The sequence below is a fragment of the Aspergillus eucalypticola genome (assembly GCF_003184535.1).
Source record: "Aspergillus eucalypticola CBS 122712 chromosome Unknown BO83scaffold_24, whole genome shotgun sequence".
Classification (NCBI taxonomy): domain Eukaryota; kingdom Fungi; phylum Ascomycota; class Eurotiomycetes; order Eurotiales; family Aspergillaceae; genus Aspergillus; species Aspergillus eucalypticola.
The window spans coordinates 501,705-525,919 of NW_020290298.1; the positions used below are offsets into that span (position 1 = coordinate 501,705).

Here is a 24,215-nt window from a genome sequence, read left to right on the forward strand (position 1 = left end):
CTGCATCTGACCACCACCTCTGACACCAACCTACAATGTCATATTTAGCTCGAGGTAAATTCGAATACACATTTGACTCTGCATCTTGAAACAGGATGTAAAGGACATTAGATCACATAATCGGCCTCAATCATCATGTCCCCATTGTTCTTGAAAATCGGATCTTTATATGCCAACGAGCCCTTACCCGGGATCACGAACCGGGCCGAGGTATTGAGATCGCTCTCCAAGCTTTTCTCAGCATCACCGAATGAAGTATTCTGGAATTGCTTCACGAGCTGGTCCTGAAAGTTCTGATATATGGTTTTGACTTCGTCCAGCTTATCAAACCCCGCTGTGTCACCGTTCCACTTCAGCGGATCTGCCGTCACCTTGAAGGCCTTGGTCAGATCGGTGGGCAAATTGAGAGAAAACTTCAGGCCACCGTCGGTAGTGGTGACGGTGATATTGGTTTGCCAGGAAATTTGGACATGGATGCTGAGAGTTTCCAATCAGATTGAAGAAGTCAGACTTGGGAGTGGTACACTCACGTGTAATCGTATTCCGCAACCATTGGGTAGGTAGTGGCTACTGCCTGGCAAACAATGGTGACATCCGTAGTGCCACTCGCTTCTATGTTGCCAGTTCCGGGAACGGTGCTCAATATGTTGGAAGTGGTGCCTGGACCGCTAGTGTTATGATTTGAATCCCTTCTATTACGGGAACATCAGTGAGCACACTTACAATCAATGTTAAGTTTATTCCAGCCTGCATCGGACTTGTATGTATGATTATATCCCTGCTCCTCATTTGTGGGAGTCCACTTCCAAGTCAAAGCATCCGTGTCACTTTGCTTCCACGCATAAAAGCTAGCGTCGCTTGAATGGCTCGGGTCTCCGAGCCCAATGGACCATTGCTCTCCGAATAGGTTCGGATTGCTGGCGCTGGCAACCCAGGCGTAGGTATAAACATTGAACATAGGTAGCAGCTTAGGGGCCGTAGTGCGAAAGAGGTAGCTATCCCAAATGATGCTCCGATCGATGATAAACGTGCCATTCATGCCCTTGGAGACGTAATTTCCCGAGTACTCCAATACCCGGACATCTGGAAAGGGTTGATTGTCGGTCATTTGAAGGTAGAGGAGCATGTTGTTCTCGCCGACCGACCCAAGTCCCTGTCCCGGCTTCGTTTCATTGGGGGCGATATAAGGGTAGGTCTGCAGCTTCAGAGATGTTGGAGGAAAGGATGGCGCCTCCTCGTTCACGGTCTTGGGCTTGTCCGTATGTAACGCATACGCCAGGGTGCGCTTCTTGCGGTCCAGCCACTTACTGTTCTCGCCTACATACCAGTGGCCGAGAATCAGGCCTAGATAGGACTTTTCGTCCTCGGTCAAGTCAACGTTGTTGAAGGTACTATGCTCACGGCTGAGGATTGTCAGTAACGAATGCTGACCATGATAAGGGGTATGATCACTGACTCGAAAAAGATGATGTGATCATCTTGAGATAAACGCAACAACGTCAGTCAACAGTGACTTGAAGCCCTCCTATCTAATGTGGGGATTCCGGCCTGTTCACTTACTCGTGAAAGCAAAGAATAAGGAACTGATCGAGTAGTCCCCGGGTTGCAGGATCTGCGTTTGGATTTCTTTGAACTCGTCAGAGCTCGGATCTACTACCTCCTTATCAAGCGTACATGTCCAGGCGGTAGTCCAATTGCTTATTTCAACATCTTTGTTCCTAATTCAACCACCCGTACACTGTTAGCTAAGCGTCTGAAATGAACCTTTTCGAACTGACCCGATGGAAAAATGAATAGTTCCCGACCCCAAGGTACAGTAGTACATGGAGACGGCATTCTGCTGCCCGGTGACGTCCAGGGAAAGTTGACTATTCTGTAGTGTAGCATTCAGAGTGCCAATGCCCTCCATTGAAGCCTCAACTTTAGCTAGCTCCGAATAACTTTCCAACAATTTAGACATGCCATCATTGATGGCCTTCTGTGAAAGGGCTGTGATCTAATGTGAGCTGTAAGTATTTCTTCACCAATGCGAACGGCTCATCATGATTGAAGTACCTCATTGAATCGCCCCTTGTCGGTGCTTAAGGAGGATTGCAGACGCTTGCTGACTTCGGTTTCACTCATGATGGTTGGTAAGAGATATTTGCAGGAAGAGAGCTTGAGGATTGTAGTGTTGATGCTAACTCCTTAATCAAAGCGGGAATATGGCTGCAATTAATATGGAGAGGCATGCACTACAGCAATCTCTGACCGGTGAGGGGTGTGAGCAGGAGTCGAGGGCATTTTCTCAAAACAGCAGAAGAATCTCCCGCGATTTCGATCAGGGCTTTCCCCTCACCCCGTCGATGCACAACAACGTCAACTGTGCACACAGTATGTCCAATAGAACCGAATAATACGGTCTTCTAACATTAAAGGAATAATCATAGTATGAGGCATTTTCTGCTGCTTCAAGGTAGCCATTGCCACAGAGCGGGGTATGCATACAGTCGAGTCACTCTGTCCGCTTAGTAGCCTTCAATATATTGCGTTGTCCCACTTGGACATATGCTATTCTGAGATGATTTGTAAAACGTTGTGGCTATTCTGAGATATACATCCCTGTCCATACATATAAAGCATAGGATAAGTTTTCCTGCTTCGTAGATGCGGTCTCTCAAACCCCCAGCTTCTCGAGCATCAGAGTCAGTCATGTCCAATTCATACGAGCCCCAGCCAGCTTGCCCGGCCGAGTGGCAGGATCAGTATGCTCTCTCCGACGCGGTGTTGGCAGTACCGGTAAAGAAAGATGCTGGGATGAAAGACAGGGTAAGTCTTCACAATGAGGCTCTATCTACGGTGTGGGGAGTGTTAATGAGCGAGGTCCTACGTGGACAATAGGACACTGGCTATCGACGAGACGTGTATATGACCTCTACTAACTTTGTCAAATCCCTAACATACAACCCAATGTATATTTACACAGATGTTTTGGTATTTGATTCCGCAGAAACTACCCTTTCGTCCACGACGGACAGTATGTTTGTCCTGGCTGCGCGGGTCCTGACTGCCGACGCCCCTGTGACTTTGAAAGTCCAGCCTGCCCCGTACACAGGCTGTGTGCTCCGGATTTATGCCTCTATCTTGGACCAGCCAGTGACGGTGCAGAGTCCCAATGCGTCGCAGAGTGTCCGCCTGGAGCTTGGTCAAGGGACGGATCATGTTGGGGCGGTGGTTACCGTCCAGACGGACAGCATTAGTGTCGCGTACTACCAACAGTATTTCGACCTCCCGGATGAAGTTTTCGAGGCCTCACTAGCGACACAGTTACGAATTGCACAAGCACTGTTCTGGCAGAAGCCTTCCATTGCCATGTCATTGTGTGCGCATGTGGCCACCGCAACGGCCCGACCCGCGCTTTACCCGGCGCTCAATACACAGGCAGTTTCCCTGGGCCAGCAGTTAGCTGCCCAGGCCATGACCGGTCCTGACACCTCGTATGCCCCTGCATTGACTATTAGCCAGTACAGGCAAACTGTAGAGGATGCCATTGATGCTCTGGAGGCGTTCCAGGCACAGTACGAGCGGTTTCAAGATCAGAAAGCCAGTGTCGAGGATCACAAGGCCGCTTGGACCACCATGCTGCAACAGGCCATCAATCAACAAGCCTTGCGGGAACAGGCTCGGGATCTCGCCTCTGACAAATACTCAGATGCCTGCGCCACTCGAGACAGCTGCCATGATCTAGTCACAGCGGGTCGCCACGAGTTGGATGCCGCCCAGCAAGCGTTCGAGGAAGGCCTGCTAGCCTGGGAAGAGCAAGCGGTATTCATTGGAGTGTACGGCCTTTTGACAGGAATATTGACATTTGGCGAGCAGCTGTACCGTATCTCGGCCGCCTCCGTCCTGGATGATGTGTTGAAAGCAATAAAGGGTGCAACAGATATTATCGATCAAGTCAAACAGGCAGAGAAAAACACCGCTGCACAAGATCGACACATCTCGTCGGAGACTTTGCAGCAGCTCACGGGGTGCATGGGCCCTCTGGAAACTCTGTATTTCTCCATGGTCACAGTCGCCGCGGCGGTCAAGAAACTGGAGACTGACCCAAACGCGGCAATCCCGTCCGTGGACGATATCTCCGGCACCAGCCAAGGAGATGCCGATGCGAGACTGATCCTCACCTTAGCTGCATGGGATACTTGGACCGTAAATTCTGTTGCGCAGCTGGACTTCGCCGTCGCCCATGCTATCGGGGGCGCTGCTGCGTATCGGCTGGCTATTCAGAAATATAGCATCAATGGGAAGGCGCTGGCTCAGGCGGATGCTCAAGCCACCAAAGCAGGGCAGGAATACGTGCTAGCAGAAATGGAAGTGATCACCAGTCAGAAGGATATCAAAGAGCTGCAAGAGCTAATTGACAAGTATACTGGTGAAGAAGAGTTGTATGCTACAGCTGAAGCAAAGTTCTACGATTCTTATCTGTTCATGCAAACCTCGGTGGCTGTGGAGATGCGCAATATGGCCTGGGCATATAAATACTGGGCCCTGGAGGACAGCCCTTTACTGCTGGATTCCCAAAAGACCACGGCTCAATTTCGCAACGATGTGTATCTCATTGATGACGCGATGAATACCGTCAACTCCCAGTACGACCGAATCCTGCAGTGTAAGTCGACAACAATCTTCACCCTCTACCCTTCCAGAACAAACTGACAAATTCATTCTCAGTACTCACACAAACTGTGTCTTCCAATGACGTAAGCCCTGCCTTCTCGAAGCTACCAGCCATATAACATTCTAATTTACCTATACAGCTCCCATCCAACTACGGTCCACTAATAATCTCCGACCTCCAAAGCGAAACGCACAAAGCCAGTTTCACTCTCACCCCGAGTACCAATCCAGACAATGATCCCAGCTTCGCCAGCATCTTCACCGATGGATCGCACTTTCGCGCGGCCGGCCTAATAGCCTATCTCCGGGGCGCGCGTCCTCGATCAGAGAATCTCCAAAACGGCGTGTACCGCGTCAACATCAATCTCTCGACCTCGGGGCTCTATGCCGATATTCAAGATGGAAGGATCTTTCATTTCACTCGTGGGCCGCAGACTGCCCGAGTGTCTTACGATATCGATGCTAACGGGGAAATCGGGGAAGTCCATATAGATGGATCGTTCGGGGACGAGGTCCATGCCTATCCGACTGTCTTTACTCAGTGGACGATCAAGGTGTTGGATGGTGACGAGTTGGAATTGAGTCAGCTTACGGGTGTGGATTTGGCGTGGAGGGTTTATGCGAGGTTTGATTAGGGGGATGATCGGTCAGGACTGGAAGGAGTTATTTACAGTGAAGGTGAAGTCTTGTTGCGTAGAGTTATCGTTTCAAGTAATCAAGTGAGCCGTATGTGGAAATGAGATTGGAGAATGACAGGAACTTTGATCAGAATTTAAAGCCAGAATACGGCAAATAGTACGGGATTCGTTCATGGATACGATGGACGGCATGAAGAGTGACCCCCAGGCCAAGTATGGCCTTTTATCTCCCAGATTCAGGGTTGAAGGCTCTGTTGATAGTATATTTTCAGGTTTCCTGCGCCTGTCTCAAGTACCGAACCGAGTCAACCAATGCTCAAAAAGGACTGGGCGTGCGGTCTCCTGATCGAACAGATATTTAGCCTAGAATTAGTAATACAGACGAGGAGCTTACTTTGCACATCCTCCAAAGATTTCCCCTTCTCACACGGGAGCAACCAGGATCTCTTGCCACTCAATTTGCTTCCAGCATTTAAGTAGTCATCTGGGTCAAGACTGTACTGTGACCCAAAGAGATGGCCGCTAGCCCAGTCTTCTTTTTCATTGATGAAGACATGTTCAGGCGCATAGCCACTATCCTCTAATTTGTTTTCGTTCAACACCCCGAGTTTCGCTACAAAGTCATTTCGGTTCGCAAAATGCTCGGTGCGAAGAACGTGCGAACTGAGATTTGTATAATCGTCCAATTGCTGGTCGTCAAGGTTTAGTTGCTCAATATGTTGTTCACCCAATTCCCATTTCCAGTCGACGCTGGGGTTGCCGAAAGTGAAGATGCAAAGGTGTTTCTTCATTCTTTCAGGAATCTCGGTATCGTTGACTGAATCATTCAATATCTGTTCCAATGCTAGGCGTAAAAGTAGACAGCCCTGGGAATGTGCTATCATCACGACATGCTTGGGCTCTGGATTGGCGTTCAAGGCTGACTTCAATTCCTTTACCAATGACTTCTGTGCCATCCTGCTGCTCTTTGTTCTTTTGATCAGTTTCTTCTGTTCTCTTGCAGTGCCATTTCTCTGGACGGTCCTCTCGCCTGCACATTCAACCAAGTCCCAAAGAAGGCCATCACCCCTATTGAAAACTCCTCTTATTTCTCTTGAGTAATGCGTTGCCAGTTTCTTGCAAGCAAGATGCAACCAGAAGAGCTCTCCACCTACACCATTGACAAATAGCCACTTCTCATTTAGTGATATGTCATTTGCAAAGTTTCCAACAGTGATGTTCGAGTCGACGGATTTGACGTCGCTTCCGAGTGTGGTTGCATCGGTAATGCCAATGTCTTCCAGCTCGTCGATATTGACAGTTTTGCCCATTCCCCCAACAATGAAGATCAACGATTTGGCGAGCCTCTGAAGTTGACAAATTACAGCGTGCTGATTCATATGTTTTGATGAGTCCAATTCATTGTATGCACCACGTGGTGACCCTTTGATGGTTCCAGTGGGTGGATCAGCTGGGATATAGTCTGCTGGGACATAGCACTTGGCAGGCTCGATAAGGTCAACCAAAAACCTCGCCAAATCACCGCCATTGTTCCAGATGGCTCCCAGGGTTGCCGAAGTGACATCGTTGCTGATTACGCCTTCGTGTATGATCCGAAGTGCTCCCACCCTGGCAATTATTGCCTTCGCAGTCACTGTTGTGAGCTCCTTCCCAATTTTGAGAAGTGATTCTGGATCGATCCTATCCAACATGGACTTGATTAATCTGAATAATGATATGGTCGCTTCTTGAAGCAGGCTTCCCACGGGTTCTGTGTTTCTCTGCTCGGTTATCCTGACAAGAAGCTTTGTCAAAGTCTCCAGAAGAAGTTCTGGGCTTATCAGCTTCTGAGAGCGTCTTAACACTGCGTCAATAAGCCCTCGGACCGAATGTCCGCTAGCCTTTTGAAATATGCGCGTCGCGGATTCGATGATGCTGTCCGCATGACCAATACTGTCTACCACAAATGTAGACGCAGATGTAGCTGCATACCCTAGCCCCCCAAGAACGTCACCTAAGATATTCATCATCACTGTTGTAGCTTATCTCAATCAACAGGCAGAGTGTGGGCAGAGCTGATGGATATTCTCTGACTCAGTGATAGAGGAATGTAGGAGGAAACCACACCCGCTGACCCATCCTGTTTATCTATGCAGATTATTAAATTAGCCACAGTCTAGTGTCTGTTCTTCTAGTGTCATAGTTCAATCGCTGTAATTTTTCAAGAGCAATTTGGGGTGGAGTTCAAAGTCAAATTCAGTCACAGGGACATGGACCCCCACATCAGACCTTACTTCTTGTGATTGTGTCAAGCAATTAGCTTTACGCCGTATGCATTATGCCAAGATCTGGACCCTTCGCTTTTATTGGTTCCGAATCTGCTCTCTTGGGTAGATAAAATAGTGACTTCCAGGGTTATATTCTTCTCTTCAGAGTTCAACACATCCGGTATTCAACATGACTTGCTGACGAAGAGTTCGCTCTCCAAAGGCTATAGCTATTGAGTGAGCAATGCAAGGACATGTACATTCCAGACTCCAGTAGTAGAAAGGATGATGTCAAGTGATGTTCAACCCTACCTTGGGCCATTCGAAGCTTAAATCTGCGGAATGGGTATAAGCTTATAACTCCGCCCGGATCACGGATACTCAAGCCGAAGGCGGCGATTATAGACAATGTTTGATGTTGAGAGGCTGGACTAAATACGAACAAACTTAGCTTGCCGACCTACTCAGTGTTAGAGGCTACCCTTCTTGCATAAGAGATACGACTCCTAAATACGAAGTCGGAGTCTAGCCATTGCATCCACTTTCCTGAAAAGACTCTGACCGTGTTCATGGTCTTCATCAGACGTTCTCACAGAGTTAGCCTCTTCAAGTAGTTAGAATAAGGTTATTACGGCCTCGTAAACTGTATTTAATGCGTCAGGAAGAGCCATGGATGTCGGGATGTATATAGAGGATAAAGAACAGTCTAGATGTAGCACAGTGCATCTTTTTGAGTAACTAGGTTATCCATACCGGTCAGTAAATCCAATGGGTCTCGACTCATAGATCGTGCTTAGGCCACCTCGGTTCGGGTGGCCTTTTGTTATAAAAGAAGGCATCTGTTTAAGAATTGGAGAGTGCAAAATTCTGATTCATTCCATCGCAAAGCTAGTTCGGGAGAAGATGAAGCAAAGTAGCACGCGAAGAGTTGAAGATGCGGACGACGGAGATCCTGTTTCAGAAGGGCCGGGTAGAGCCCGCAACAGATCTTGAGATGTCCAATGGGATCAGCACTCACACAGCATCTCATGACAGTCAACTGAACCCATACAGTGGTTTCAGTGAGCTAGCCAACGAATATCGAGAATATGTCCAGAGACTCGCAGGCCAGTGGCCTGGATTATCCTATCTGGATGCTTATCTACAGGATCCTCTATATCTCCAGAGACAAACTTTCGGAATCGTGCTCGTCAAGCCAAGCAACGTTCCTCCCGTACAGCGTGACCTGAAATTGGAAGAGGTTCTGCCCGAATTGGATGATGGTTCAAGCCCAATACTTATAGTTTTGGAAGACCCCACTCCCAGGATGATCGCAGAGCTCGGAGGGCAACTGCGAATTGATCCTCAGTTTTGGGCAGATTTCCTGGTCGGTCCGTCGTGGTTTGGGTCAGGAACGGTAAATATTGGACCCGGTGAACCAAGCGTCCAATACAGAGATGACAGCCTGCTAGAGCAGCTTTGGCCGTTACCAAGGCCTGCGAGGCAGCAGGAGCATTTTTGCTTTCGGTTTGTTGCCCACAGAGAGCCAACACCAGGTAGCTCTGAGGTTTGTGTTGGCCCAAATATGGATGGCTATAGATTACTATCGACGTCCTATCCCATTTGTGGTGATGCCAAACCTGGGCCTCCAATTTGCGCCAACTCAATCAGTCTACGCAATAATCTCACTGTATGGGAAAACCAGCATGCGCGGAAGAGGGCCAAGGGTGAAACTGAAACCCCATCACGGGATATACCGTGGATAGGTGAGTGACTTACAGCTCCAAGGTTTGTCTTCAGGAAGTAGTAACACTCAATAGGTGTCATTGTGGTGAAGAACCAAAGTAGCAGGATACCGGTCTGCGAGCCAGGCCTTTCATATGTATTCCGAGAGTTCCTTCCAAGGCCACGGTTTGTTGAACGCTTCGTCATGGATAATCTGGAAATCTCAAAAGAATGGGAAGGACGGCCTCAACGAGCTCCAAAATCCAATTATTCCATTAAGGAGATCCTCTGGTACCACCTCACCTGCCATCTCGAGAAAGATGATTTTCGTAATGCCGCATTGACATCACCGAGCCTTCTATTTGTCGATGTACTTCAACTGATCGGTTGCTTCTGGGTGGCTGAGATTGAATCTAAACACTTGGAATTATCCTGGATGGAGGTGTATTATCAGAAGGAGGCTATTACACGAAGTAGACGGAAGGTTCCCTCCCCGGTGGCTCCCCTATATGCAGACCCAAACGGCAATATTTCTGCAAGGCTCCAAGGAGATCTGATTGGTTTACACAGTGACTTAATCAAGATCGAGCCGTACGAGCAGTTTATGCACGAAGCTGAAGAGTATTGCAAAGCTCGAGAGCAGCTCACCGGTCTGCCAGATTACTCGGAATTAGCGAATGACTTCGCCTACCTGCAGAAGGCTGTGTCTCGCTTGAATCAACGGATCAAAAGGATCATGAGCTTTTTGAAGTCAATCGAGGATGACTTTGAAAAATCACGATCACAAAACCGAAATATGTTGCTCCTGATTCTGGCATTGTGGGCCTGGTTGGTTTCGCCAATTTCAGTGACTGCTTCAATAATGAACTTAGGGGAGAGCAGAGAAAGCAGCGCTGTCAAAGTTGGGGACATTCAAGTATTCTGGAAAGTTGTGGTTTCTCTTGGAGTTGGGGCGGTTTTGCTTGTTGTGTCTTCGCTTTGGATCACGGAATTCTTTACTTTGAAGGCGACGCAAAAGGCAAGTCTCTCTAGGAGGTACTGTTGATATTGTTTTGAACGCTGTGTACCTTTTCATCTCACTATATCCATGAAGCGACTAAGTTCTTCACACCTGTATTGAATTCTACACTATTGGCATAATATCCCGCTACTTCCAGCCTAGCATATTACTTTAGTAGCAGCTCTATCATTGCCTAATCATCCAATGTATTTTTCTATCTACCCTCATCTTTACAATGTGGGTATCTGTCTTTAGACGGCGACTATCAAACTATATCTCCACTTGACTTCCAACGACCCTACCAGATTTTGTATTAATATACTGCTGTATCGGGTGCGACCCACCGCGGATTAAACATCCAATATATCAACAATAGACTACAGCAGCTCCTACTCTACACACCTTAGCTAGATCCGTTCCCCGGGATGATCATCGGTTGTTTCATTTTGTTTCAGACACCAAGCAGTGCGCATGATTTCATGCTAGACAATTTGCGCAGCATGGGGCTCCATACTAGTAGTAGACTAAATTTATTTTCACTCAATTTAATGCTTGTACGCTCCCAAGTGTTTCCGCCTGCGCCCGATGTTAGCCCCTCGACTATGCACCAACGATAATCCTAGTAAGGAAAGAAATAACTTACCACCACGACACAAAGTCAACCGTCCGGAGATCAATGCCGAGCTCTTTCAGCGCTTTGGTCGACAGGTGAGTGTCGTAGGGCCGCTGCACACTCGCATTCGGGTCGTTTCCTTGCTTGTTCCGCACCATTCCAACCAGGGACAGTCCGAGCACATCCGCCAGCTTTTCACAGATCTCGTACTTGGTCATCCGGTCCTCCGATGAGAATTGCAGGATCTTGGGAAGCTCCTGGATGCGCTGCCGCTCCTTGACGTACTTGATTACAATGTCACGGCACACTCGTGCAACGTCTTCAGTGTTGGTGGGATAGCGCTGGGCCCAGTCGTCCATCTTCACCCCCGCGTTCTCATCTTGCGCCTTGTACACCGCATCGATTAGGGTGTTAACGGCGCTCTCCGAGTTCTCCTTAGCAGTCCCATACAGCACGGGCACCCGCAGCACGATTCCTAGCCCGGTGTCCTTGGTGGCTTCCAGCACGGCCACCTCGCCATCCCGCTTGAACTGCCCGTAGAGGTTGGGCGGGTTGGTCTGCGCGTCGGCTTCGTAGGGAGCCTCTCCCTCCTTACCGGGGAAGACATAGTCGGTCGAGATGTAGACCAGCAGGGCACCACGGCGGGCGGTCTCTTCTGCGAGGATGCGGGTGGCGTCAACGTTGACCCGACGCGCCTGGTCCGGGTTCTGGTCGCACAGGTCGGGGAAACGGTTTGCGGCACCTAGAGCGGAACGGTCAGCGTGCAACGGGATGCAGGTTGGCTGCATTTCCAAGCAGGAGGTGGCGTACAATGGATGACAATCTGAGGTCTGCAGGGGCACGGACATCAGTCAGATTCAATTCGTGAACAACGCGGGTGTGAGATGGGGGGTATTGAGTGTGAGATGCAAGGCGGAAGTCGTAGTCAGGAGTTGAATTACTTCGCTTCGTTCAATAGATTCTTAATGTCCTCCTCCTTTTCCAAATCGGCCTTCTGTATCGTGGGAGGTATGGCTCTGCTATAGCCTTGACCAACGACCAGACAGCCGGAGTGCTTGAAGGTATTGAATACCTGTCGGCCCAGAAGGCCGGTAGCACCAGTGACAAGAACAGTAGTCGACATGTTTCCGAATTGCGTCTCAGTAGAGGACATGGTGAGAAGAGATCAAAAGAAGGGGGGAACAATGACGCGCTGAAGAGATGTTTCTGGTAGCTGGTCAACTGCGGGGCATCTTCATGACGTAACGACGGGTGAGTCTCTTACTGTTCTATTTTCTTTGTGGAAGAGTGGGTGGGAAATTGAGGGTCTGTTACGGTGAACTGATCGGGATGGATGGGTCGAGACACAGCGTAATGGGCCAGGCACAATTGATCCCCAACTGGACATGAGATGAATGTACATTTGATTTGTGAGGCTGCATCCATGCGGGGCTTGGCATCTCGTGCTGCCTCGATTCCTTCTTGGGAAGTCCCTTGCCCTCAGTTTCATCCACCAACAATACTATCACAATTGGTTATCATGACACTCCATTGGCCTTGAACGTCAATTGCTGAGTGAGTATCTGGAATTACCATCTCATACTGCATCAATTGGTCCAACCCTATACAACTGGAATTCTCATCTTTCCCACCAGTCACACATCCCGGTCGCGCTACTCAATATCACGGGATATTAATATAACGTCACTTGTTACTCAATCCCAAGTCAGACAAGAAGAGCATCGTCATCATAATGGCCATTCATCCCGAATATCCGCGGGATACTGTCCCCTCCCTTCCAACATTCCAATTCAGGGATCATAGGTTAAACCGAGATCTCCGCCGTACAGGCCGATACCGCCCTTCCCGACGGGACGGAAGCACCACCGGAGGACCTCCGCAACTCCGACCGGTAAGCTTTTTAGACTTTCAGATATAGCCTTTGGCTCTTCTCCGTCTTCCTCACCACCACCACCACCCCATCATGTCCGGTGCCAGGAACATCTCCGTCGCCCTCCGACGGGCTCGCGTGCCCAAGCCTCGCTCTCTGCTTCGTCCTTTGTCCGCCTGCGCCCCGTCTCCCGCGACCACTGCCGCCCGCGCCTTCAGCGTCACCTCCGCGGCCAATGCGACCAAGGAGATCAAGTACACCAGCAACGCCTACCCCAACCTCAAGCGGGATCCCAAGTTCGCCGAAATCTCCGCCGATGATGTTGCTTTCTTCAAGGAATTGCTGGGCGCCCAGTCCGCCGTGATCGATGGCGTTACCGCCGACGCGGCCGATGACATCGAGCCTTTCAACAGCGACTGGATGCGCAAGTACCGCGGTCACACGAGACTGGTTCTCAAGCCCCAAACAAAGGAGGAGGTCAGCAAGGTGCTGCAATACTGTAACGAGAAGAAGTTGGCGGTGGTTCCTCAGGGTGGCAATACCGGACTGGTTGGCGGTTCCGTGCCGGTGTTTGACGAGATTGTCATCAACCTGTCTCGCATGAACCAGATTCGCTCGTTCGATGAGGCTTCTGGTGTGCTGGTTGTCGATGCCGGTGTCATCCTGGAGGTTGCCGATCAGTACCTCGCTGAACGCAACCACCTGTTCCCCTTGGATCTCGGTGCCAAGGGTTCCTGCCATGTCGGTGGCAATGTGGCTACCAACGCTGGTGGTCTGCGTCTACTCCGCTACGGCAGTCTCCACGGCACCGTTCTCGGTGTGGAGGCTGTTCTGGCTGACGGAACCGTCGTCGACTCTCTGTCGACCCTGCGCAAGAACAACACTGGATACGATCTGAAACAGCTGTTCATTGGTTCCGAGGGCACCATCGGTATCATCACCGGTGTGTCCATCCTGTGCCCCCCTCGTCCCAAGGCCGTCAATGTCGCCTACTTTGGTCTCGAGAGCTACGACCAGGTCCGCCAGGCCTACCAGGAAGCCAAGGGCCACCTGTCCGAGATTCTCTCCGCCTTTGAGCTCATGGACGGCCGCACGCAGAAGCTCGTCCACGAGTCCACTGGCACCAAGTATCCCCTGGAAGGCGAGTACCCCTTCTACTGTCTCGTCGAGACCAGCGGATCCAATGCCGAGCACGACATGGCCAAGCTGGAGGGATTCCTAGAGCACATCATGGGCGAGGGCATTGTTGCGGACGGTGTCCTGGCTCAGGACGAGACCCAGTTCCACGCCATCTGGCGCTGGAGAGAGGGTATCACGGAGGCGCTGAGCCACTTGGGTGGCACCTACAAGTATGACGTCTCCATTCCTCTGCCGGACCTGTACCAGCTGGTCGAGGACTGCAAGGAGCGTCTGACGAAGCTTGGATTCGTTGGCGATGACGATTCGTTCCCTGTCCGTGCTGTTGTGGGTTACGGCCACATGGGTGACTCCAACCTGCACCTGAACATCTCGGTGCGCCAGTACAACAAGGAGGTCGAGAAGGCCATTGAGCCTTGGGTGTACGAGTGGATCCAGAAGCGGAATGGCAGCATCAGTGCCGAGCATGGTCTCGGTCTTGCGAAGAAGGAGTTTATCGGATACAGCCAGAATGATACCATGGTGAAGTTGATGAAGCAGCTGAAGGGGCTATACGACCCGGTGAGTTTCTTTCCAACATTAGGGAAACGTTTACTGATGTCTATAGAATGGAATCTTGAACCCCTACAAGTACATCTAGATTTGCAGCATATTGGAGTTACCTTGATATCATACGTTAAAAATGGAGATTATTCGAGCCTGAAGGAGCGTAAGCTATAATGAGCACCAACCCTTTCTTTCACCAAAGTATACGTAATATTCACATCGGAGCCCATGACTTGATCCCTCGTTCCAAAATCAATCTGACGTGAGATTTTAGTAACTCTGTCTTGTCAATATATAATGAGAGGGGGTAAAGCCCAGCCCCTATATCCGATCCTACTATACCTTCTCCATTTGCAAGATCCAGCCATCTCAACTTACAAAATGCTTAAAGCATTATTAGCCATACACATATTCCCGTCCCTACCAGGGTCAATCTTCATGCAATTCACCATATACATAGCATATCAACCCCAATACACTACAGAACATACAACATAAACCACTCTACCAAACCCACATCCACTCCATCCCACTTCCATATTCCATATCCCACGGAAATGATTCCATCTAACTCCGCAAACTCCGCACCTACCATCCACCCCCATCGGAGTAAATGGCATTAAAGCTCAATCCCCGGAGGATCACCATTCCATGATACCCTAGCGACGATTCATAGATAAGCCTAGCTATTCCATCTCCAACCCCCACTACATAGTATAAAGACAACACACATTCCTCCTACCACCACCTTCCCCTCCCCCCAACCCCCCAAAAGAAAATTCAAGAAAAATGCCCCAAACGTGGCTCATAACCGGCACATCCTCCGGCCTCGGCGCCTCCCTCGCCCTCGCGGCCCTCCGCGCCGGCCACCGCGTCCTCGCCACAGCGCGCAACACTACCACAGCATCGACCCTACAACCCGAAATCACCTCACTGGGGGGAATCTGGATTCCCTTGGACGTGAACGACCCTTCCACCCCGTCCATCATCCAAAAGGCTATCAACACACACGCAGACGGGGTCATCGACGTCGTCGTCAACAACGCGGGATACTCCCTGCTAGGGAGTATCGAGGACATGAGCGAAGCGGAGATTGAGTCCCAATTCAATACGAATGTCTACGGCCCGATTAGGGTGTTGAAGGGCGTGTTACCGTTTATGAGGAAGAGAGGGGCCGGGACGGTGGTGAATGTTAGTAGTAGTGCGGGCGTGGATGGTGCGCCGGGGTGTGCGGTTTATGCCGGGTCGAAGTTTGCACTTGAGGGTAACGTCACCTTTCCTTTCTATCTTATATCATCTATGATGTGATGATATCTGTGTGTGGGTATGTATGTATGCTAATGGGGATGGGAACAGGCATGACAGAGTCCCTATCGAAAGAACTCCACCCCTTCGGGATCCGCGTTCTCCTCATCGAACCTGGGTACTTCCGGACGAACTTCTTCAGTGCGTTTGTGGCGCCTGCGGCAGGGTTGAATGAGGATTATGTGGGCACGCCGGTGGAGGCGGCGCTGAAGTTGATCAAGGCGAAGGATGGGAGTCAGGAGGGGGATCCGGAGAAGGCGGCGCAGAGAATTCTGGAGGTGGTGGATGGGAATGGGATGGCGGAGGGGATTGCTGAGAAGGGGTTTTTGAGGGTGGTGTTGGGGCCGGATTGTTGGAAGAGGTTTTCGGGGAAGATTGAGGGGGTTAGGGAGAATTTGGAGGCCATGAGGGAGATTGCACATTCAACTAGTTTTGAGTAGGGGGTGTTGGTTGGGGTGGATGGGAGGTGGTTGATGAGTGGATTAGGAGTTATTTTGGGATATAGATATCAGCTAATAGAATCCATCGAAGATAGCTGTCCCCTCCATGAAACTAGCCATCAGTCCCGCGTCCATCAATTCGTAAGCCTGAAACATGCGCAACACCTGCAAGTCTTCCTCGGCCGCTTGGGCAACGCTACTACTCTGCAGCTGCGGCTTCGCCGGCATCAGCGCGGCGTATGCAGAAGCACGAAGCGACTGGAGTTTCTTGGTCGACTTGTCCAAGAATCCATTGGCTGACTCGTTTTCTTCGCCTCTTGACGCCTTGGCTTGTTGCACCTCGTTGATCAGACGGTCCAGTATCCACAGAACGTCCACCGTCGATCGCACCAGGTTTGTGTCCCAGATGGGGTCGTTCATCGTTGACAGTGTCATGATGACTAGGATGCTCCGCGCCAGGTAGTTGAAGAAAGGGAATGAAATTCCGATATAGTCGTCGGTGGATGATATCTGGAAGAAGCTATCTAATGCTGATCTGGCGGTTTCGAGACAGGCGTGGAGTCCTTCGAGTCTTTGTATGTCTGGGATGTCTTGCTTCTTTGAGAGGACGAGGCCGTGGATGCTCAGCTCAGTGTAGTACGTCGAGGCGCGGAATAGGCCTGTTGTCCATAAGTATGAGTCTGTGGGTGGTTGGCAGACGTATAATTGATGATGCACTTACTGTTCTGTTGCAAGTCAGGTGTAATACTCTGCTTGACCTCGTTGACCTTCCTCTGCAAAGCAGTGAGGTGAAACGCTGCCGGAACGGCCGTGGACGCAATTCGTATGTGCTCCGCCTCTCTTGCAATACGATGCAGTCGGACTTGATGAGCGAATACTTCGTCAAGCGGCGTTTCACGTTTCCGAGTTAGAGCTTCGAGACATTCTTCCATATGTGACGTCCATTGCATTGGTTGGATGTTGTCAAGACATGTCGATACGCTGGCTGCGTCAGGAATAATCACGTAAAGGCGTGCAATAGTCTTACATGGAGCTCAAAATAAAACATGCTAGGACTGCTCGCTGCTCCTCGAGCGTTCGCGTTGGTGCCCTCGATGAAATGCAGCCGCCGAGTCCGGCAGTAAGGACATTGGTGTCATCAGGAATTGGCTTGTTAAGACGCAATTCGTAAACAACCGTTATAGCGAGCTGAGTAAACCGCGGCAGGCCCATTGCGATGTCGTGTAGTAAGTGATCGTAGCCCCATGCTAGAACTGTCAAAAGACCTAGGAGAAGATCGAGGTTCACTGCACCGGGGTCACTAGAAAGAAACATTCTTTCTGTAGCTATCTTTCTGATCTTCTCCCCTAAGGCGAGCTTGGTCGGTATTGACGGACAAGTCACTGCCATGATGCAGAGAAATAGAAATGGCCGCTCCTGACGCATCCACTGCACGTCGCTAGGAATATGTAGGAAGGGGAAATAGTGAAGCATGTGAGTACGAAATATGTCTAGAGACTCTTCCGGTGAAGACTCCAAGCTGTCCGGACTAGACGTCGATGCTGCGGGAATATTATGATCTCCATATGTAGTAGGGGATCTGGAATCAGATGCTGGAGTAGAAAGAGAGTTTCTTAAAGAGCTACTGAAGGTGCTTGGTGGGTTGTGTGGCTGCAGAGATGACACCAGCTCATCCAGCTTGCCTTCTAGCTGAGCAATGCGCGCGACAGTATTGTTCTTCTGGGATTGCATCGCTCTCGTTGAGGTACCTCGCAAACACGTCTTGTTCAGCCGATAACATCTTTCACACCCCTGGCTTCCTGGTCGGTCAACGCATTTGCATTTGGCTTTCGAGCAATTCTGACAAGCCTGTTCGCCGGCCTTGGTAAGCAAGATGTAGACAGTGGGTGAGCTGAACGTACCCGTCCGTATGATTGAGGGGCCATTCTGGGCGTATACTCGTGGCTTAAAACACGACAATAACTTCACCGCCCAGATGAATAATGTTTATGGTTTGTATCACAGAATAGAGGAAGTAAAGAGGGGTGAGAGTGATGGAATGGTCTGCTTTCATGATCATCGGGGTTCGGCACGCCGGATACCGATACACTAGGTATGCCGGAGATGCCCTAACCCATAGATAATATAATGAAAATTCGAGAATATTTCGATTGATTATTTCTCTGGGGAATAATCAAAGTGTATTGGTTTATGATGATTTTCTAGGGAGGAATAAAGCTAGAATCCCACAAGTAGCAGTTGTCCTTGGTTGTATGCGGACTCGGTATATGAATCGGGGTTCGGAGACCGATCCCGGTACTATATGGGATGAGTCACGGGAGCAGAAGGTTATTAAGACGGGAATACAAACCAGGGCCAAGAAGCATATGTAAACTCATAGTTATAGTTGATGTGATGTGTCATTTACAGTGTCCACACAACTCGGGTTGGAGGGCTTTCCCGCCACATCCCCTTCTAAGCCCTTCGGCATACCTAAGGTGCTTGAATTGCAAAAGTAGAGGCTAAAAACAACATGACAGTCTGGCTATTGATATGGCCCTCGACAATAAGCAAGCAATACAATTACAACAGGCAAACTTTTAGATTCAAGCCGGTGTGACAGACACCTTCGTTCCATTCCGTGAGCACAGAGTCAAGGTCAATGCCTCCTCCCACGGTCCTGGATCCTGGCTCTTCAAGGTCCGGAATTCTTGGGCCATGCGAACAGTGACATATCCGGCTTCAGTCAGCGCATACTGCTGACCGAGACAAATGCGTGGGCCTCCATTGAAGGGAAGGTACTCCCAGCGAGGCTGCAATTGTCCATTCTCCCAGCGCTCTGGGCGGAAAACATCTGCATCGGGTCCATAGATATCTTTCCGCCGGTGCATCGCATATACATTGTACTCAATTGTAGACCCTTCGGGCATGAAGACCGGCGACCGACCATCCTTGCCTCCTCCCTTCGGCAATACTGTATCTCTCAGTGCAATGCGCCCGTTTACTGGTACAACTGGATGCAACCGTAATGCTGATGGACTGTCAGAGATGATATGGGGCATAATCACAGCAGCGATTTACTCACACTCATTCATGCAACATCGGAGATACTTCAGGTTACGAAGCTCCTCATACGAGGGCAATCGCCCCTCCAAGGTAGCTACTTCCTGGCGCAGCTTGTCCCAGACTTCTGGGTGCTTAGCCAACATGAAAAACATGTTGCTCAAAAGGCCGGCAGTAGTGTCACGGCCGGCAAGCAGAACGTTCATGAGCTCGTCCAAAATGCGGCGTTTATCAGACGTGCGTCGTGCCAGTTCATGAGAGAAGATATACCTCTCGTGCTTTGTCTCCGAAGTTCCATCGGCTCCCTCGGACTGGGCTGCTTGGACTGCCTCGTCGACGAACCGCGCAGCAAAGTCCCGGCATAGACGATAACATTTATCTGCCTTCTTGTGAGGGAAGATTCTGCCTAATGGGCCCAGAATGAAACGCAATGTAATGGCCTCCTGGGAATAGTTGAAGGCCTGAGCAAAGCCAAGCTCCGACTGGTCCATCTTCAGGCTGGCGACCGATTGACCGAACAGGAATGCGGTGGCTGAATCGATAGTGTAGCGAAAGAAGAGATCCTGCAGATCCACCACCGTCACTCCATCACGAGGAATCCGGGCAAAGAGGTTGGGGATCAATTCTTCGAACATTGCCAGGTCCGCAACCTGGTCGCGGGTGAAGCTGGGCCGGATGAGGGCACGAGACGTAGCCCAGTGCTCACCATCTGTGTCGAAAATACCTTTACCGAGAAGCGGTTCGAAATGCGGGAGACGGTGACCCAGACCCCAGTCCTTGAAACTCGTTGACAAGACCGATTTTACATTCTCCGGCTCCATAGTGAAGACTCTGTAGTGCCCCAGCAGTAATTTCCAGGCGTATGTATCCCCATAGAGGCGGTAGCGCTCAGCGTTTTTCTCCAGGGCAACGTGCTCTCGAAAATAGCGAACGGAGGCCCAGATTTGATCGAGTGCCAGGAAAGGATCCTTGTTGACACTGGGCGGTTCCTGGCAGCCATGGCGGCGTACAAATTCTCGGCGGATAAAATAGCGACGGACCCTGGAGGTGACAAATGTGAGTGCTGCCAGGACCGTTAGCAGCAGGAGTAGCTGGTTTGTGTGGGAGTTAAACAACAACCCCATGGTGGGATATTCGGCCGATACGACGGTGGGGTGTTGGTTGAATAGAGTACAGGGAACGAGAGGAGATGAGGGGTTAAATGTCAGCTACTGAAAAGGTTATACCCCTAGCATCGCGCCTTCCGAGATTCCAGACCCTACAGTTCCTGACTAGTGCTACGGAGGATATACATCGACGATCCACGGTAGCTTCGGTCACACGGACTCCTCGGTTCCCGAGGCTACAGCTGACCTGACCCGTAGTATTGATTGTCTTCAAAATCATACCTACATTTAGTAACTAAGAGTAGCTGAAGGATCTTAGTAAGTATATTAGTTACAAATGGAAAGCTCCACTTGTAGATCGGGTGAGCACAAAAGTACTGTGCTCGGTAATGTTCTGCATGTTTCGTTCAACATTAAACTTATATTTACTTTTAATAGTTCTCAATTGTTGGAAAAAGAAATTCTCTTGCATGTAGATATCCTAATAATCGTCACCTCAACTCTCCAACCTATTTAGTAATGCCAACCTTGGGAGACCGTAAGCATGGATTATGGTGAATATAGCATTACGGAGTACACTGTGTACGGTACCATCATATGCTGGAGGCCTTGTTGAGTTGAACAGATGTGGCGAAGAGATTGCATAAGCTGAGTTGTCGCATCCGGAATTTCTTGGAGAGATAGCCAGGTTTCTAAGATTTCCGACATAACGAACCCACCCTAGTCAATCTAGATTATATATACTCCGTAGATGGCTGGCTATGCGGGGAAACCGATCACCAATTCTTAGGGATCCCCGTCGATGAAAGTTGCCAGAAACGGTGATGCACGATCGAGACTTCGATCCGTATTCGTGTAGTGGCTGCTGAGCAGCTAGGTAACCAAAATATTTGCACAATTCAGTGTAAGACATTGTCTTACTCCAGCCATTTTCTGAGGTCAGAAGCTTAATCATGGAGCAAGTTATAGTTAACTTAACTAGTTAGTTAGTTAAAAGGGAAAGAAAGCAGCATGTGATCTGACATGACGGCAGGCCAAATAATCCGAGTCCGGCGGTCAGCGGCAGGCGGTGAGGGGGAAGAAGCAGCGGGAACCATGGTTGCCATGAGCTACCGCCTGTTGTGTCTGCCGCGAACCATGGGAGCGAGCGGCTGCCGACCACCGGATGCGCGACGGGCTGGTCCTTGAATGGAGGAGTCCCTGGTAGATAGCCTCAGCTCCCCGTTGATTGCTCCTCCATCCCTCCGCTCTCCAAGGTTGGTTCACTCGAATTTGTTCGGCTCAGCGTGTATATCTTGTATCCACAGGATTAATTCAGCTGGCTGGCTGTGCGGGTTGCCCCTTGTGTGCTGAGTTGTGTGTGTGTGTGTGGTCCCTGCTCACCTTTTTCCTCTTTCTATTTTTCTCTCTCCACTTTTCACGTCGTCGCTGTCTCATACGTGGAGGAGACTTCCTGCACAATAACCATGGAGGACGACATGTCAGGTCATTATCAGATGCTGGAGGAGCTGGGAAGTGAGTGGTCCTGCGGAATGTGTCAGTGGAGGCAATCGCATCGGGAACTGACCGTTTGCACCTGCAGGTGGAAGTTTTGGAACGGTGTACAAGGCCATTGAAAAGGCTACCGGAGAGATTGTGGCGGTTAAACATGTGCGTGTGACTCTGCATGGTTTTTTTGCCCGGTGAACGTATCCATTAATTGACATGCGCCCGCTGCTACAGATCGATCTCGAATCCAGTGAAGATGATATCCAAGAAATCCAGCAGGAAATCTCCGTCCTCGCTACCTGTGCGAGCCAATTCGTGACGCAATACAAGGCGAGTTTTCTGAGAGGTCATAAGCTGTGGATTGTGATGGAGTATCTCGGTGGTGGATCCTGTCTGGACCTGGTAATCCATGAGTGACCTGTCGAATATGGGTGCGCTTCGCTAACCACTTCTAGCTGAAACCCGGCGTTTTTAACGAAGCCCACGTCGCCATTATTTGCCAGCAACTGCTGCTGGGTCTGGATTATCTGCACAGTGAAGGCAAGATCCACCGCGACATTAAAGCCGCCAATGTACTTCTGTCGCATACCGGAAAGGTCAAGCTGGCGGATTTCGGCGTGGCTGCACAATTAATCAATATCAAATCCCAACGCAACACCTTTGTCGGCACGCCGTTCTGGATGGCGCCCGAAGTGATCCAGCAGGCTGGATACGATTACAAAGCGGATATCTGGTCCCTGGGTATTACGGCGATCGAGATGATCAACGGCGAGCCGCCACACGCCAGCACTCACCCCATGAAAGTGCTTTTTTTGATTCCTAAGGAACCCGCCCCCCGCTTGCAAGGTGACGACTATAGCAACACCTTCAAGGACTTTATTGCACAATGCTTGACCAAGGACCCCGACCGAAGACCGAGCGCCAAGGAGCTTCTGAGACATAAGTTCATCCGCAATGCGGGGAAAACGGAGGCTTTACAGGAGCTTATTCACCGGAGGCAGGACTGGGATGCTGGTCGGGGTGTGACACACAAAGTGAAGTATTATGCAGAGTCTCTGTATGTGGCCCGCCCCCGAACACACATCACATCCACTAACTACTATGCTGCAGCAATACGATTCGGAACCTGGACGATGATGACGGATGGGTCTTTGATACCGTGAAAGCTCCCACGATGGCTATCCGCGAAGAGCCCGACGACTTTGAGAACGAGCCGGAACCCCAGGACTGGGTATTTGATGAAGCCTCCGAGCTGATGGACGACTTGCACATCTCTAGCCCACCTATTCCACCGAAGCATGCAACGAATACCGCCGTCAGACGGGCACCGGCCCCCGAACGCAGTCCATCCTTGCGGCGTGCCAAGCGACGATCCAGCGGGGTGAAGCAACCTCTGGGGGTGGACATGAGCTTTGGGAACAGTCCCTCGACGGTCCGTCAATTCCGCCGGGTGTCGGATAAGATCCCCGCCGACGCTTCATACCCCCCGCAGTATTCCTACACGGATGAAAATGCCAGTCCCAAGACGCTCTTCTCGGAACCCAACAGCAAGGAAGCACAGCTGGGCCGTCGCGCATACAGCAAGGCGGTGGGACTTGCTTGTCAGGAGGTGTTGGGCACGACGGGAGATGACGAGAAGCGCGAGGCGATTTCCCGGCTGGCCGAGGCGTGGAGTGATCTGGAAATGATCGACCCCGAGGGTCTGTATCACATCGTGAGGGCGATGACGGAGCGACTGCAAGGGTAAGTGGCGATATTTCCTGCAGCGAATGGCAAGGGAAGCTGATGAAATGGCGGTTACTCTAGCGACCCTAAGCTGGCCAGCCTCGTCCCACCCGCTCCACCGGCCGAATCCCCACAGAGGCCGCGACTGGTTCTGGCACAAAACAACCCACATCTGAAAAGTCACCGGCGCCGCCAGAGTGCGGCAGTGGCCGAGCCCAACCTGCAGCCGGCGCAGCTGGCGAATCTCCCGGGCCAGCAAGTGCCGGGGATGGAGCACACGAAGCAGTTGTCGGATGTGCTCTATCAACGATGGTCGGAAGGCCTCCGCAACCGCTGGCCGGGGATCTAAACTCCTCCTTGTACGCCTTGACGTTATTGACAGGTCCCTTGCGGCTCCCTGTCTTTTTTGTGATTTGTTTTATCCTTATTATCTGTACAAAATCGGTTTCCCGGGGCGTTTACATGTTGGGTCCATGGGCTTGTTGTATGCTGCACCTATTGATTTCATTTCTGCATAATTCCCCTCGCTTGGTACGGTTTCCTTGCTGCATTGGGCTCCGTGGGTTGGGGCCAACCTGGAGGCCAGGTGCTGGTCGAACTGGTGTGGCAGCGTGGCACAACCCGTGGGACTGGTTCGATGGCTCAGCTCCGAATCTGCGCGACGACTTTCATTTCTGCTGATTATATTTCGGGGCGAGC

General features: G+C 50.6%; 6 protein-coding genes across 6 annotated transcripts; 3 read left to right on the forward strand and 3 right to left on the reverse strand.

Annotated features, from left to right (window-relative positions):
* Nucleotides 1-2,278, reverse strand: BO83DRAFT_367079 (uncharacterized protein). Its single transcript, XM_025529749.1, has 7 exons — nt 2,056-2,278; nt 1,824-1,996; nt 1,561-1,718; nt 1,457-1,478; nt 724-1,403; nt 531-660; nt 1-477 (listed from the first exon to the last, which is right to left on the reverse strand). The coding sequence occupies exons 1-7, from the start codon at nt 2,122-2,124 to the stop codon at nt 108-110; spliced, it is 1,602 nt and encodes a 533-aa protein (XP_025385153.1). The 5' UTR covers nt 2,125-2,278; the 3' UTR covers nt 1-107.
* Nucleotides 2,279-2,691: 413 nt separating this feature from the next.
* Nucleotides 2,692-5,334, forward strand: BO83DRAFT_344145 (uncharacterized protein; the record flags this gene model as incomplete). The annotated part of the gene is made up of 4 exons (XM_025528717.1): nt 2,692-2,808; nt 2,881-4,648; nt 4,711-4,739; nt 4,797-5,334. 4 exons carry the CDS (start codon nt 2,692-2,694, stop codon nt 5,289-5,291), a joined length of 2,409 nt encoding a protein of 802 aa, XP_025385154.1. The 3' UTR covers nt 5,292-5,334.
* Nucleotides 5,335-5,392: 58 nt separating this feature from the next.
* BO83DRAFT_452078 (uncharacterized protein) lies at nt 5,393-7,303 on the reverse strand (the record flags this gene model as incomplete). The annotated part of the gene is made up of 2 exons (XM_025536854.1): nt 5,393-5,636; nt 5,689-7,303. The coding sequence occupies 2 exons, from the start codon at nt 7,301-7,303 to the stop codon at nt 5,611-5,613; spliced, it is 1,641 nt and encodes a 546-aa protein (XP_025385155.1). The 3' UTR covers nt 5,393-5,610.
* Nucleotides 7,304-8,474: 1,171 nt separating this feature from the next.
* Nucleotides 8,475-10,302, forward strand: BO83DRAFT_452081 (uncharacterized protein; the record flags this gene model as incomplete). Its single annotated transcript, XM_025536855.1, has 2 exons — nt 8,475-9,285; nt 9,340-10,302. 2 exons carry the CDS (start codon nt 8,475-8,477, stop codon nt 10,287-10,289), a joined length of 1,761 nt encoding a protein of 586 aa, XP_025385156.1. The 3' UTR covers nt 10,290-10,302.
* Nucleotides 10,303-10,567: 265 nt separating this feature from the next.
* On the reverse strand, nt 10,568-12,235 carry BO83DRAFT_381040 (dTDP-4-dehydrorhamnose reductase family protein). Its single transcript, XM_025531892.1, has 5 exons — nt 12,122-12,235; nt 11,799-12,063; nt 11,668-11,687; nt 10,888-11,599; nt 10,568-10,820 (listed from the first exon to the last, which is right to left on the reverse strand). The coding sequence occupies exons 2-5, from the start codon at nt 12,008-12,010 to the stop codon at nt 10,790-10,792; spliced, it is 975 nt and encodes a 324-aa protein (XP_025385157.1). The 5' UTR covers nt 12,011-12,063; nt 12,122-12,235; the 3' UTR covers nt 10,568-10,789.
* A 585-nt stretch (nt 12,236-12,820) lies between these two features.
* On the forward strand, nt 12,821-23,865 carry BO83DRAFT_401520 (Pkinase-domain-containing protein; the record flags this gene model as incomplete). The annotated part of the gene is made up of 10 exons (XM_025533469.1): nt 12,821-14,425; nt 16,442-16,614; nt 19,993-20,019; nt 21,207; nt 21,776-21,818; nt 21,886-21,953; nt 22,026-22,193; nt 22,295-22,848; nt 22,902-23,534; nt 23,598-23,865. 10 exons carry the CDS (start codon nt 12,821-12,823, stop codon nt 23,863-23,865), a joined length of 3,540 nt encoding a protein of 1,179 aa, XP_025385158.1.
* Between the last annotated feature and the right edge of the window lie 350 nt (nt 23,866-24,215).